Source organism: Rattus norvegicus, chromosome 19 (genome assembly GCF_021556685.1).
Source record: "Rattus norvegicus strain SHRSP/BbbUtx chromosome 19, alternate assembly SHRSP_T2T, whole genome shotgun sequence".
NCBI lineage: Eukaryota > Metazoa > Chordata > Mammalia > Rodentia > Muridae > Rattus > Rattus norvegicus.
This window is the reverse complement of record NC_141552.1, coordinates 59713501-59728588: the sequence shown is the minus strand read 5'-3', so window position 1 is coordinate 59728588 and position 15088 is coordinate 59713501. Positions and strand designations below refer to the sequence as shown.

The window sequence follows — 15088 nt, the reverse complement described above, 5'->3', positions numbered from 1 at the left end:
CCAGGGACTTTGTGAAGGCCTTTATCCAGTTTAAGAAGCCCATCGTGGTTGCCATTAATGGGCCAGCATTGGGCCTGGGAGCCTCCATTCTACCCCTCTGTGACATCGTATGGGCCAGTGAGAAGGCCTGGTTTCAGACACCATACGCAACTATCCGACTCACCCCGGCTGGCTGTTCCTCCTACACCTTCCCCCAGATCCTGGGTGTGGCGCTGGTAAGCCTCCTGTTTTCCTCCACAACTTCTCAGGCTGAGATGCATGTGTCTGAGTCTCAACAGGACCCTTTTCCTGGAGTTAAACATGGCAGTGTCCTGTGAGTAAAACTGAGGTGTCTATCAGACCCAGTGACTCTGCACTGGCATCCTCGGATGTCCCAGAATTGCTGTGACTGAAACCAGGCTGATCTCAGCCAGACCACAAGGTCTTCAAGCCGTTGGTGTCTAATGGTGAGCTAAGATAACAGCGATGATGCCTACTTATTATTTACCTACTGTGTGCCAGGCGCCGTGCGCACACTGTCCCCTTTATTCCTTATTACACTCTGGTAAAGCTGTGTCTTTGGGAGAGCTGAGTGCTGGCACCAACCACCACAGTTGTCAGAGTCCAACAGGGTGGTGGAAGGACAAGTCTAGTCACAGAGTGACCACAGGACATAGAGTGCATTCACTATACGTTGGGGCCACATGCGGCCCAACAAGGATGGTGGTTGTTACCAGGGAACATGCATGGCAGACCAAGGCTCCGATGGGTAAGGAAGCTATCTGGAGCTTTCCAACGGGCTGAGGGATTTGCTCAGTTGATCTCAAGGGCTTGCCTCATAAGCATGAGGACCTGAGTTCAATCCCCAGAACCCACATTAAAAAAAAAAATCTTAGTGTGGTTGCAGATGCTTGTAATCTCAGGACAGAGGAGGTAGACAAGTAGGTACCTGGGGTTTGCTGGTCAAGCTAGCTTAGACTACCTGGGGATTTCTAAGCCAGTGTGAGACTCCCGTCTCAAAAAAGAAGGTGATGTCACCTAAGGAATGACACCCGAGATTAACCTCTGACCTCTAGACATACGTGCCTATACGTGCACCTACATAAGATAGAATCAGTAAAGCCATGTGGTACAGCGGTTGTCCTAGGGCAGTGGTTCTCAACCTTATTTCATGCTGCGACCCTTTAATTCAGTGGTTCCTCATGTTGTGGTGACCCTCGACCATACGATTGTCTTTGTTGGTGCTTCATAATTTTACTACTGTTACGAATCATAATGTGAATATCTGATATACGCAGCCTCTACGAGAGGGGCTCAATACCCCTGAAGGAGTCACGACCCGCAGGCTGAGAACCATTGTCCTAGGGTTTGCACCTCTGTGATTCGCCACACAGTCTGTGCTCTCATAAAGCAGAAGAGCAAATGAGGAGTGAGTCTCGGAGAAGCACAGTTGAGGCTGGGGCTTCAGACAGTACAGCTGGACCAGGCAGTGTTAGAGGTGGCGTTCGAAGGCAAGGTGTTGGGAAGAAGGGGGCATAGGCGGCCAGGCTAACCCAGAACCATTGGGGAGGCTGCTGGGATGTTGGCGTAGTGCAGGCTTCAAGGAGGCTTGCTTAGTGACTGCAGGAGGCACCCTACAAGCAGGTGCTGCAGATTATGGGGACACCTATAATCTACTAGGGCTGCATAACCCGAGTAAAAGAGACAACCCCACAGCTCTAGAGCCTAGAGTACACCGTCCAGTGCTCTCCTGCCCGTCGCATGGGTCTCTCGCTGACCATTTCAGTTTTGGAACAGGCTCCAGGAGGATACTTATTACATAATCTGCCTTTAAGCAAGCCCAGGTTATCCCAAGGCAGCCTGCACACTAGGTGAACTCCGATGACGTCCATCCATCTGCTCTGGGACTCTGGGCAGAGGGTTGCACAGAGAGCTCTCCATTTGCTCCATTTCTCTCTTCTTGTGTCTCATCTCCCGCCATTTCCATAATGGCAGGGTGGGGCTGGGGTGAGGTGTCCTAGCCTGCCTTGGCCATCACTGTGAGAGGTTGAGTAGCCGTATCCCTTGTGCTTCATTAGTGTCCTTCCTTGTTCCTTTCAAAAGCCATCCCACCAGCAGTAATGAAAACAGGGTCCCTCCATCTTGACCTCTGAGCCACACGTCAGGTGTTGTTCCGGGACCATCTCCAATGAGCCAGCCTCAGCTGAGAGCCCATAGCCATGGATGTCAAGTGCCTCTGGGATGGTGGAGATGCCTGTAAGGTTTAAATGACTTGCCCAGAGCCTGAATCAGGACCACACTTTATGCTGATATGTCCCTAACTCTGGCCTGGGTTGTTTGTTCTTAGCAGTCTTTGTTGGTGGCTCACTGGCCTAACCAGCTCCCTGAGAAGTCCCTTCCTTGGGCTTCTAGATAGGACCCATGTTTCTCTTCAAAGAGTGCACTGGAAGAACACCATTGGGCCCACGTGCCTCAGATCCACCATGGTATAGTATCGTACAGGTTCATGTTGTGCAGGCTGGTGTGTAGCATTATCCCAGCCAGACGCCACTTTCCCCAGCTTCCTTTGGGGACACGGAAGATGAGCCTTCTGTTCCCAGTGAGTTCCGATCTCTAATCCTGTCCTCATTTAGACACCACATCTTCTACGGAGCAGATCAGCAGGTGGGATTTAGAAGCCATTTGGACTCCAGCCCCGTAGGATGGCTCTTAGGTCTCCCTGGTTGTGGCACAGAGCTGGGAGGTGACATTTTACTCTTGACACAAGCCCTGTGCCCCCACCCACGTCAGCTGTTCCCCATTTTTATGGCCATGAAAGTGTTCAAACTGTCTGGCATCATCTCTGCCTTCCCACCTGCAGTCTGTGATTCTAAAACGGTGTTGAGGGACTCGTGTTCTCGGCGGAGTTCTGTCCCGGTGTGGGAGAGGGAGAGGAAGACACACCGGGGTCCCATGGTCTCCTTCAAATGCACACCTCGACTTCAGTAATCTAAACTGTTCCATCAAGGGCCCCATTTCTTAAAGCTTCACCACTTCCCCCAAAGAATCAAGCCAGAGACCAGTCCGTGAGCAGTGAGCTTCGGGGAACATGTAAGGGGAACATGGAACATGTCACTTTATATGACAGCCATCTGTTTCGAAGCAAAGGGACCTCCTTTGAAGAGCTGGGTGCAGAGGCAGCCCAGCCAAGGAAGGTGTGCTCCATCCACCGTAACTGCCTAGTGCCCGTTCCCCAGACCACTGGATGACGTTTCTCTGTCTTGGTGAGATGATCTTTGGGTTCCTAAGACTGAAGATATTTTTGATTGGCTTATTTTTAAAAAAAAAAAACTTAACAATTCTTCTAATAAGTTTTTACTCTTCTATCTTTCCATCTCTCCCCCCCTCTCGCTCCGTCTCCATACCTTCCTTCTTCCCTCACAAATTTCTTGTCTTCTGAGAGGAAGAACTCGTCTCACATTTCAGTTGGAAAGCACTAATCCCCTCCTTCGTGGACCAGCCTTTGCAGGGCCAGGCTGTCCCCACTAAAAGGAACGCCCAAGGCAATGCATACCCACCCAAGGTTCAGCAGCTGGCGGCGGGTACTGTCGGATCCACAGAACTTCAGCAAGCCCGTTGGTTTCTTTTGGCAATGTAATAAAAGCCGGGACAGATGTTTGTATGCGGTTCATACAGGGTGTCTGACCCTGGATTGTGAATCGTGCCACAGAGAGCAGAGGCACTCGTGCCCAGCTGGTCCAGGACTCCCTAGAGTACATCAGCCGAGCTCTGTGCCCTCAGCTCACTCCTGCCTTTGCTCTTCCAGGCCAATGAAATGCTGTTCTGTGGGCGGAAACTCACTGCCCAAGAGGCATGTAGCCGGGGCCTTGTGTCGCAGGTCTTCTGGCCCACGACTTTCAGCCAAGAGGTCATGCTGCGGGTGAAGGAGATGGCGTCTTGCAGTGCTGTGGTGAGTCCCTGTATTGTTGACTTTGTGTGTGTGTGTGTGTGTGTGTGTCTGTGTCGGGTGTGTCTCTGTGTGTGTGTATGTGTGTGTGTGTGTGTGTGTGTGTGTGTGTGTGTACACGCATGTGTGCATGTGCGAGTGTGCACAGGTGGAGTCCTGAGGCTAGCCAGGACTTTCTAAGTCACCTCTAGCTTTTCTCTTAAGATGAGACTTCTCACAAAACCTGCAGCTTGCCAATTTTGGCTTGACTGGTGGGCCAGTGAGCCTTGAGGGAATCCTCCTGTCTCCACCTTCCCAGGGCTAGGATTGTGAATGTCCACTGCTATACTCATCATTTTACATGAGTTCTGGAGGATCAGACTCAGGTCCCCATGCTTGTGCGGCCACTGAGCCATCCCTGCAGCGTCCCCAAGGACCTGCAGAGCCAGTGAGTGGTTCTCTGCAGCGTGGGACTTACCTGCTTCTTGGTATAGAAAGTCTAAGTTAGAGGCCCAGGGTATTGCGTTGTCTCATCCATGCGCCCAGTTAGAAGGGGCTCACGGGAAAGGCTTCTAATCCGGAGCAGCAAGTATGGTGTTAAGAGAAAGCCCAGAACACCCACAGCATCACCAAAGCCACAGGTCAAGGCATGGGACCAGCCCGAGACGAGAGACTGGAGGATGCTGCCACCCACCGTGTTTGATTTCTTCTGTCCAACTTGACACATCTAAATATCCCCGTTGGACTCTGAAGGTTCAGGAAAGGAGAGATGAGTCACGCCTCCACTGAGGTGCCAGGGATTAATTAAAATTAAATTGATTTTTTTGTTTTGACAGAGACTAGAGTGAGCATAAGAGGGGAGAGGGAAGAAAGGCTAAAACATGGAGCCTCAGGGCCAGCTCCAGTGGGACTCAGACACTGGAGGAGAAGGTCCTGCACTCTTGTCCTTAAGAAGCGGGGTACTGGGGGCTGGGGATTTAGCTCAGTGGTAGAGCGCTTACCTAGGAAGCGCAAGGCCCTGGGTTCGGTCCCCAGCTCCGAAAAAAAAAAAAAAAAAAAAAAAAAAAAAAAAAAAGAAGCGGGGTACTGATCTGGTCTGTGGGCCGTACCTGTGACATCACATGCCTTCTCCCTCCACAAACTTCCCACCTTGATACCCAGATTCTGGTGATGGGGGCCTTTGCTCAGTCTCTTCTCAGCAGCCTCTTCTCAGTACACCTACTGTGTGCGCGCATTTATTGTATACCTACTGTGTGCGCGCACAATTATTGTACGCCTGCAGTGTGTGTGCACCCCAACAGGAATGCTGTCCATGATAGTCATGATACTCTCCATATTGGTAGACACTCGAGCATTTGATACAGACCTCTGTAACTTACCGATTTTATGTAATTCTCTTCTAACTCACGGCTGGGTTGGGTACTCACTCTCTTTCCCTGGGATTCATTGTGTTTCAGGTCTGAAAATCTTGCCAGGAGACCTTATGTTCCTAAGTAAACAGGCATGCTGAACCTCCTGAAGGTCAGCTTCACAGAGAGGCAGGGGGAGAGGAGAGCTCAAACAGAGGATATGGGAGACAGGAGTCAGGAAGTCTAGGCGTCCATAGGCATCTAAGCAGTGGCTGTGGCCAGTTTGCACAAGGGATGTCAGGCCAGGCCTGAGCTGCTGTGAGGAGTGTAGTCTGCACTCTGTGAAAGGGAAACACCTAGGTGAGGCAGCTGGACAACCCACGGGACCAGTTTGTAGGAGTGGCCAACTCAGGAGAAAGCTCTCCACCAGAGCTATGGACCCAGGAACTAGAGGTGACTTCCTGAGAGAGGACTCTTCCTCAGAGTGAAGCCCTCAGCCTTTGGAGGTCGGTGCCCCTAGGATAGAAAGATTCCAGGATGAGAGGTATATAGGGCCTCCTACCACCCAGCAGTCTGGCCCTTGTGTTTGACTCTTTCAAAGTGCTTAGAACAATGAGAATCTGAGTCTTGACCCCTGGGGAGTTATTGTCATGGTCTGAGGATCAGCCAGGTTCAAGTTCCTTGTTGTGCCACTGTTGAATGATCACGGGGCCCATGTTACTTTCTTAAGGTCTTTCTCTTACAATGGGGGGGGGGGGTGCCGGCGGGGTTGGTGGTGGCGGTTAAGGTGTGAACTGGAGAAGCAAAAGAGAGAGACCAGAAAAAAAAATACATCCGTGGGACCTGTTCATCATGGTTCATCATGGTTCGGTTTTAATACTACAGTTACTACTGTTTGGTACTCCAATTAGTAGCACTCGTTACTCTAGTATTAGTGTGGTTACTCACTGCCCTCTTACTGTATCACTGCTCGCTGGTACTGTAGATATTAATGTTGATTACTAAGTTTATTATCGCTCATAACCACAGCTGTTACGGCGCTTGCGAATGGTTCCTGCGGTGCAATGTTGCTCATCCCCACAACGTATGTAGTTACTATTCACCGCCATGATACTTGCAGGTTGCAACCATTCTCGGTGGCGACTGCTAACGGTTCTTGTTACCCAGGACTACAACAATCAACACTGTTACCGCCCAGTCTAAGAGAGGCATGGCTGTAGGTAGCGTCCTGTGGATACTCTGACAACCATTTTTAGATCAGCTTGTCCCCTCATTCTCTGTTCATGGGGGACCCTGGTGTTACGTGACAGGTCATACAGATGGCCCTATTCATCCGTGGGGCCAGGTCAAACGAATAATCTGCAAATTTGGTCATGAAACCCATAGGCAAATAGCACCAAGGGGCTGTGGACTCAGCTCCGTGGGTAAAGTGCTTGCTATGTAAGCATGGGTGTTGGGGTTTAACTCTCAGCTCACATCTGGACAGACCACACCAAGCCAGCATCTTTCCGTGTGGAAAGGTTTAATGAGAGAAGAAGAGTGGAAGAGGAGAGGAATAGAGGCTGGCCATGAGCATGTGGAGGGAAGTGCGGAGAGGGGAATGGGGCAGAAGGGACAAAGGGGAAGAAGGGAAGAGAGCAGAGAAGAGAAGAGAGGAGGAGCAAAAAGAGTGAGGAGGGTGCAAGCAGCCTCCTTTATAGTCAGGCATACCTGGCTGTTGCCAGGTAACTGTGGGGGTGGAGCTTAGACAGAATACCAACAATGGGGACCTGCGATTGGTATTCCAGAAACTATATGTATAGGATATATGTATGTGTATGTGTGTATGTATAATAGGTGAGCCTGTGCTGTGAAGACAGAGGCAGATGGACCCATGAACTCACCAGGTAGCCAGTCTACCCCGTCTGTAAGCACTAGATTCAGTGAGAGACCCTGTCTCATAAAATCTATGAAGAGCAGTTGAGTCACGTGTGCATGTGCGTGTGCGCGTACGCACACACACACACACACACACACACACACGGTACTGATTACATGTCACCACAGGCAAGGGTCCTGAGTACCATGCTTCTCTCCCCTAGCCTTCTCATGGTTACAGGACCACCTGAAACGGCTGCTAAGACCCTAAAGACCCAGGCTCAAGATTAAGCCCCTCCCTGGCTGTGGGCACTGCAGGGCCACAGAAGTGGAGCTCAGCCCCAGGCTGTCTAAACCATTGTGTGTTTCCTTCCAGGTTTTAGAGGACTCCAAATGCCTGGTCCGAAGCTTCCTGAAGTCAGTACTGGAAGACGTGAACGAGAAGGAGTGTCTCATGCTGAAGCAGCTCTGGAGTTCTTCCAAAGGCCTGGACTCCCTGTTCAGCTACCTACAGGACAAAATATATGAAGTTTGAAGGGCCCCAGCTCACCTGCCCCATTGCTAAAGGGTCTCTGACTTCCAGCCGGGCCCTGTGTTTCTACCATCGGAGCCCAGGGTCCACCCTAGCCAAGAGTTTGTCACGGTGTGTCTTTACACCTACGGTTGTATCCATTCCTCGTGCCCTTCGGTTGTTCCTCATTGGTTTGATTTTGTGTAAAGGTGGGAAACGTAGCACCCTTGGCCTCCCCATGTCCCTGTCCCAGCCAGCCATAGAACCTTCCAGGGATCCATCTTCCCAGTGCTCCGCCAGGCACTGTCTGTTGACCTTTCCCTGCACTAGCCAAAAGGCTCCTACCATGGTCCAGAAGAGGAAGACCAACCTCCCTCATCCTCCCAACTCAGGCTGTGTCTACACAGTGCCTCCAACCTGGAGGAGATGAGGCCATCACAGTTCTCTGGTTATGTGATCTGGGACCAGGGGACAATATCTTAGGGAATTCACAGACCAACAAGCGTGTGGCAAGCACTCGACTACATAGGCCTGGCTTCAATCTTCTCTCCAATGCAACTCGGCGTGACTCTTAGGGCTTGGTCTTAAAACCCAACTGAGTGATTTACAAACCCAGATAATTGTACATTTTAGAAATGTTTTGTTAAATATATATTTTTAAAACAACGTAAGTGGAAATTCTGATAATTTATGTGTATTATATGTAAAGCTAGTTTTGCAAAAAAGAAAAAAGAAACATGACTTACTAGGAAATTTTTTTCTTTATTCGGGTTTATTTTATTTATTTATTTTTGTTGTTTATATATTATGGAGTCTATTGTTCACACAGATCTTATTTTCATACCACCCTGGACCAAATACTATCCGAGGTGCACGCCGTTTGGTGCGTTCTCACGATGAGCCACGTGGAAAGAAAAGGAGATAAGAACGGATTAAAGCCTGTTTCAGACTCTCTGCGTGCTGCCCTTAGGGCAGAATGCCAGTTCTCTAATCTTTGAGGACAAGTCATGGTGGCATTTTTTTCTTTCAGTCGCTATCATTCAGGAGAAATGGAGGACTCTTGTTAGACCCATCCCTAAGTGTGTGATGTTCAGAAGGGATGGGAGCAGCTTATCTTTAGGATAATACGTTGCCTAGGGTGAGACATTTTTTTGCTCTGGGATAAATAAGTGAACTTGGATTTCCAAGACCTTTCCTTCCGTATGGACGTTAATGTCTTGGTTGGCCTTCTGGGGGTGTTGAGGAAGAGAACTCAGTCTCAAGAGTTTCTTCACGGTCCAAACCTGAACACTAAATCTTTAATTTTTTTTTAAGCTGGGAGAAAACAAAAACAAGGATGGCTCTAACTAGCAGGGCGGTCTCCTTGCCTCACTGGCCCTAGCCTACTGGAGGCCTCCAATAGCTGTCTTTATGTCACCCAATCAAAGTCCCTGATTCTGCACTGAGGGAGAGTTTCAGTTTGAGTTGGTGAAGAGACAGGAAATGGAAGGGACTCCTTGTGATTGGGGCCTTAAACCTATTTGCTCAGAGAAAAATTAGACCATGACGGAGGCTGGAGGGGCCAGGCTAGCTCTAGATGGGTTACAACCTTGACTGTTGTTCTTTTTCTTCAATTCCCTCTGAGTTTCCAGCCTTTCTTAACCCTTCCTTAGGGACAATGGGGTACAGCACAGAGTCGGCCCAGCTTGTGGAGGGGGTGGGGAAGGTAGGCTGAAAAAGTAGAGATGGTTGTTTGCCTGCCCTTGAGTGGGAATAGCTGCCCCCCAGTCACAAGTAGAAGGGATGCCTGGCCCTAAGCTTTGAATGACCCAGGTGGCTGGATGCTTGCATGATGATTAGTGAAGTGACCCTCTAAATAGTGGCTCCCACATGCACTTGGCCTTGAATGACCTTGCTTGGCTCTGTAGAAATGCTTTAGAGCTCAGAAGGGTTTGAGAAGAGAAGACTTTTACTTCTCTATTCACCACCAGCCTGTCCCGCCTTGGCCATGAGGGGCCTGAGAATATAGTCACCTTGGTTGTGTTTGGTCACAGGAAAGTGGAATGGAAGCACGTAGCTCCCTGGAGTCCCTATAATACTGTAGGAACTGTGGACTAGGGTATAGAGAATTAACGCAGGAGAACGCCTGGGTCTGCTGTTGTCCCTTCTCCATTGGATGTACACTTCCTGCAAACCCTTATAACAGCTTTTGTTCTTTAGGTGTCTGAGAAACTCTTAACTGACTGCTGCTTCTGTAGGAGCCCCCTCCCCCAACCCCATGCTTTCTGATTAGCTTCTGATCGAGCCAGTTTTGTCCACGGGGAAGCAAGTTGTCAGGATTCTTTCTAGAAACATTACAGGATGCATCTTTGACTCCCATTGACACAACCAGAGATGCTTTCTCTTTAGGTGTTGGACGAGCGCCAAACTTGCGAACGTGCAGAGAACCCGTGATGACTTGGGTAGATAGACACGGACTATTTCTAAGGTAGAATTCACACTGCTTGTTTTTTTAAAGACTGTGTTTTATCTGTTTGAAGGGGGTAGCTCTGTCCCATGGGCACAAGTCTTTTTAGTCAACCTACTGGGCCGGCTGAATCATGAGAGTTGGTATTTTCAGGCTGGCTGTTTGGATAGCGTCGGGTTGAAATCCAGATGACCTACATAACAGTATATTGAGCTGGGATGGAAAATACCCATTGAGTGGTTGTGTCCAGGTTATCCTAAAAGCTTTATTGAGGTAGGGTGCTGGCTCCCATCTTTTACTTTGTAGCCCAGTGTCCCCTCTCCTCCCATGAGGCCCTTCTGCTTGTCCCATTACTCTCTGTTCCTTTCCGCATACCCCTTTCCTAGACTCAGAGTAAGTCTTTGCGGAATTGTAGATGGTCTTTGGAGAGACAGCTATAGGCAAGAGGTGGAGACTTCCTCTTCTGAATCAAGGTTCCCTTTAGCAAGCCAATTGGGACTCTCCTCTGTTTACCAAAACCTTGGTGGTGGCAACTCCCAGCAATCTCATAGGACACTGCTGAGGTTAACTGCTCCAATCCCAGGCGACTTTTGAAGCGTTATGGTTAAGATGGCCAGACCCCCTCAGCACTGGGAAGCCACCCCCTACTGTGGTGTTCTTTTCAGGTGACCCTTTACTGCATAGAGGCAAAATCTGAAGGAAACTCGTATGCTGAGAAGGCAGGGACTACTTGTAGGAAATAGGGAACTGACAGAAAAATCTTGTTCTGTGGCGTAGACCAAACTGGGAACTGTCCTCTGAGAAGCGGGAAAAGACGACTTCTCTGTGTGAAGTTCAACCTGGGGATAGGAAAATAATGACAGGAGACTTTGGACAACACAATTATATCTCCGAATCCCTCTTTTACAAACAGCCTTTACTGAACGCTGAATTGTCTCCCTCATTACCAACTGCTGGTTTCAAGAGCCTCTTAAATGGTTTGTTAAAAAAAGTTGTTTTTTTTTTTTAATTTGGAATTTAGTCCTATCCACACACTTTTAAAACCTAGTTTCTGTAGAAGGTTTTTGTTTTGTTTTGTTTTTTATAAAAATAAAAAATAGAGACATCCACAAATCTTCCTATGGGGATATTTTGAAGGAAGGCTTGCTTCTCTCCTGTGTTTCTGTATTAAGATACTTAGATCTGTTGTATATATGAGTCAAGATGCCCTCACTAATATACACAGTATTTAAGACTCCAAATGAGATTTCTTAAGTATTTTATTTTATTCTCTGTACATGGTTTTGTAGAATCTTGGAAATTTACACTTTGGTTTTGTAGATATATATCTTTGGGGAGGGAGGTTGTCTTGCATGTGTGTTTTTTGTTGTAGCTAAGTGTTACATTGTCCTTTCTGCAGGCTTTGGTTGAAATGCTTAATAGACTTTAATACAGTAAATATATTTTCAGAATATAAACTTTTATATTTCTGTGGTAAATTAGGACATGCGTTTTAGGCAATCTTTTCCATTAATATCACTTCTTCCTTCTGGGGGAAAATATATATCTCATATTGGTTTGGTGCCAATGTTTTGTTTTTTTGGTTCTTAATTTTCTTTTATTTAAAATCGGGTAGTCTTACATTTTTAAGAAATCAAGTCAACTTTCTTTTCCTCTAGAAGTCATTGCGTTTGAAATCTAATTTGAAAATGTATTGAATCTGTGAATAAGCCTTACCATTAGGTTCAATAATCCTTCTGACCTTTCAAAACTACACGTGTAGCTCAAGATCTCCCCTCCCCCCCCCATAAATTCTCACTGTGTGGCAGTTGATGGAGTTCAGAAAAGAGCCTTAAGCTTGTTGCAAAATAATAATAATAATAATAAATTAATTAAAAGGGTAATACGGGTTGTTTCCTCCATGTAAGCCATGTTGGTGGGCTCAGTGCAGTCTGTAAGTCATTCATGGCTAATCTGAAGGGAGTAGTGGAAGGAGCTGATGGCGCCAGGGACCAGGTGGCATCCTCGGCGAATGTCTTTGGCCATAAGAGTGGACCAAGGGTAGGTTTTCTAAGCCACTTTCATTCTAGTAGTATGGTTGAGGGATGGTGACAGGGAGGGCTGCTAAATCATCATTTGTTCTCAACAAGTGACATTTCCTGCTCCTGACCCTGTTGGGGACCCCAGGGTAGCTAAAGTCCGTGCTCTCTGAGAGATGTTAGCAAAGTTTACATTAAGAGTCTTGCTGTGTAGACAATCTGGAGTCAGTTTTTGTTCCATCTTCAACATCGCCATGTGTCCTTGGTGTTTCTATGAGGAAGTGTGTGTCAAGCTATACTAGAGTGGAATGTAGCTGGATGAAGGTATTGTAGCTACAGAGTGGGAACAGTAAGTGATAGAGTATGTCCAGGGCTGTTTCGATGGTGCAAAAATCTCAGAAATAGACTTAGGTCTTAAAAATCAAGTTATAATGTCTTTTGGCCAGTGGTACTCCAGCCACCACCAGCTGATTCTCCTTACCCACCCTTGAAATGGGAACTTGCATTTAGGGCTATGTGACTTAGCATGAGGTCCATCTCTACAAAGTGTTCAAAGTCACTTTCTCAGCCTTTAAGGATTAAGATTGGCATGTATGTCAGTCAGAAGACATGATGTCTAGAGTTAAGCTTCAGCCTTATATCTCTGGGTTTGTCTCACCTCTTTATCCCAACATCTAGTCTGATGCAGGAGCTTGTCAACTCTGAGATGCTCAGAGGGTGATTGTTGACTCCAGGATGTTCAGAGGGTGATTGTTAACTCTGGGAAGTTCAGGGGGGTGATTGTTGACTTTGGGATGTTCAGAGGGTGATTGTTGACTCCAGGAAGTTCAGAGGATGATTGTGAGTTCTCCATCTAGTCTTGAACTTGCCATCGTGCCATTAGTCCCAGCTTGAAGTTATTTTTCTAATGTCTACATTAACAAGATTATGAAAAATAATTGCCTTTCATAAAACCAAGGACCAAAGATTCCATTATTCCAACCAAGCTTGAGTTTCATAAGCTGCAGGCACATCTGGGTTCAGATGTGTGAGCTTCACAGCACAGAGGAACCCTTGGTTCCTCCTACCACCAAACCAATGCTCCCTGACTAGCCATGCAGAGAAGTTGAATATCTCTTGAAAAGGCTCTGAAGGAAGAGTTTCTGAGATGGGAACTTAGTATCTCAGGTGGGTGTTTCCGCTGTATAGCCTCAAGTTTTCATTTATCCCATTATAAAGTGGAGGTCAGAGATTCCCCTTCGGGTCTCTAACCATGGTCAACTCTTACATTTGCATGTGGGCCTCCATCTGTTTTGCAGTTAGGAGTTAGGTCTTCAGTGGTACATCCTGTGACTGCCAGATGTCCATCTCTTTAGTTCCTCATCGAGCCATCCCACTTCCTGCTTGGTAGAACAAGAATGTTCCCGGTGCCCCCACCAGGGGTTTCCCCATTTTCAACCTCACTCATGATGATGCCATTGGCCTCTAACTAATCCAGAAGACTAAATGTTAAAGAAGGGGTATTCTACTGGTAAGGCTTATTACCCAACTTCTGATACTAAAGCCAGCTACCAAAAACATATCCAGCTCACCCTGGGAGTGTTTGGGTTGGATCATGGACGTAGCAAACACACCAAAATCCATGAATACCTTTGCAGGTTAGGTTGCTCATTTTCTTTTTGCTAGATTTTCACAGGAAGGTCTTTAGTTCTGGATCCTTGTAAGTATGAGTCCTCCATAGCATCATATGCAGGTATAGCTGGTCCATTCTCCACACTGTAAATATTTTTCCCAAACTGGGTGCAGTACTGAGGGTAATAATCTTCTGATTTATCAAATGCTGACTGTCTGGAGCAAATCGTCCGCTCTTTGTGAATGGTCCTGTAACGTATATGAACATATTTCTGGGTGCCTTAGAAGTTGTATTTTTCATGTGTGCTAATATGCAGTATTTATACATTGTGAGAAGCTGCTTTGAATAAAAAGATTGAAACTTTGTCTCCATTTGTTTGTGTCCCTCCCACCCCTATCTCTTTGGTGATCCATCTGTAGAATTCACAAATGGGTTCTGTGGTTTCAAAGTAAAGAAGTTTCTGAGGCCTTGGAGGTTGTGCCAGGGTTCTTAGCAGCTTGGAGTTTCTGGTTTAAAGTTTAGAGGTAGTCACTTCTATAAAGGGGCAACATTTGGATACCAGAGGACCTTAGAATGGAGGGGATATTTTTCCAGGGAGCTGACGTCACATTTATCTCTTCCTCAACGTGCCTGCCATGCTTTATACTGCCATGGTCCCCATCCTCAGCAGATAAATATCCACAGAACTCAGTCTTATACAGCTCTTGCTGCCTTACATGGTCAACAGTGGTGTCTGTCACTAGATAAAGTCTTTCCATATCCATAATCTTGTTGCTTGTCTATTACAGCATGACTCTTGGAAGAGGCAAATGGAGAGGGTCCCTCCAGAACATGACCTCACATGTGGGAGAAGGGTACAGAAAAGACATAGTATCTGAAGTCTTCGAGGGTTTTATGATAATGGAATTCTTGGAAATGGATTTATATAAGGCCATCTAGTTGCCCATCTATCCATGCACCCACTCTCCTAGCTCTTTATCCATTTATCTATTCACCCTTCCATTTGTCCATCTGTCCATTCATCTATCCATCCATCCATCCATCCATCAGTTCATCCATCTGCATGTCTGTCCATTCATCCAAGCACCCATCCATTCATCTGCCTGTCTACAAATTCATCTGTTTATCCATTGGTTTAACCCACTTTCACTTACATATTTCTATCCATCCACTCACATTTCTGTCTCTCCATCTATCTGCTTACCTGTCTATTCTACTATCCACCTTTCTGCAATCCATTAATTTTTCATTCAGCTTTCATTACAGCCAGAGCCCTACCCACTCTGTGTAGAGAACTGCACAGGTAATTGAGTAGATGACTCAGATCCTCTGTCCTGAAAGGTCATCCTGGTGTAAAGAAGGGCCATTCTTGCACCATCACAAACATTCTT

General features: G+C 47.1%; 1 protein-coding gene across 3 annotated transcripts in view; it reads left to right on the top strand.

Annotated features, from left to right (window-relative positions):
* Cdyl2 (chromodomain Y-like 2) overlaps positions 1-14068 on the top strand; it is a 191422-nt gene extending 177354 nt beyond the window's left edge. For 2 of the 3 annotated variants that reach the window (XM_087594255.1, XM_087594254.1), the window contains exons 5-7: positions 5-215; positions 3785-3928; positions 7487-14062. In XM_087594255.1, the coding sequence (XP_087450381.1) occupies positions 5-215; positions 3785-3928; positions 7487-7645 (514 nt within the window). In that variant the 3' untranslated portion in view covers positions 7646-14062. 3 annotated transcript variants of the gene reach the window in all.
* Positions 14069-15088: the final 1020 nt, after the last annotated feature.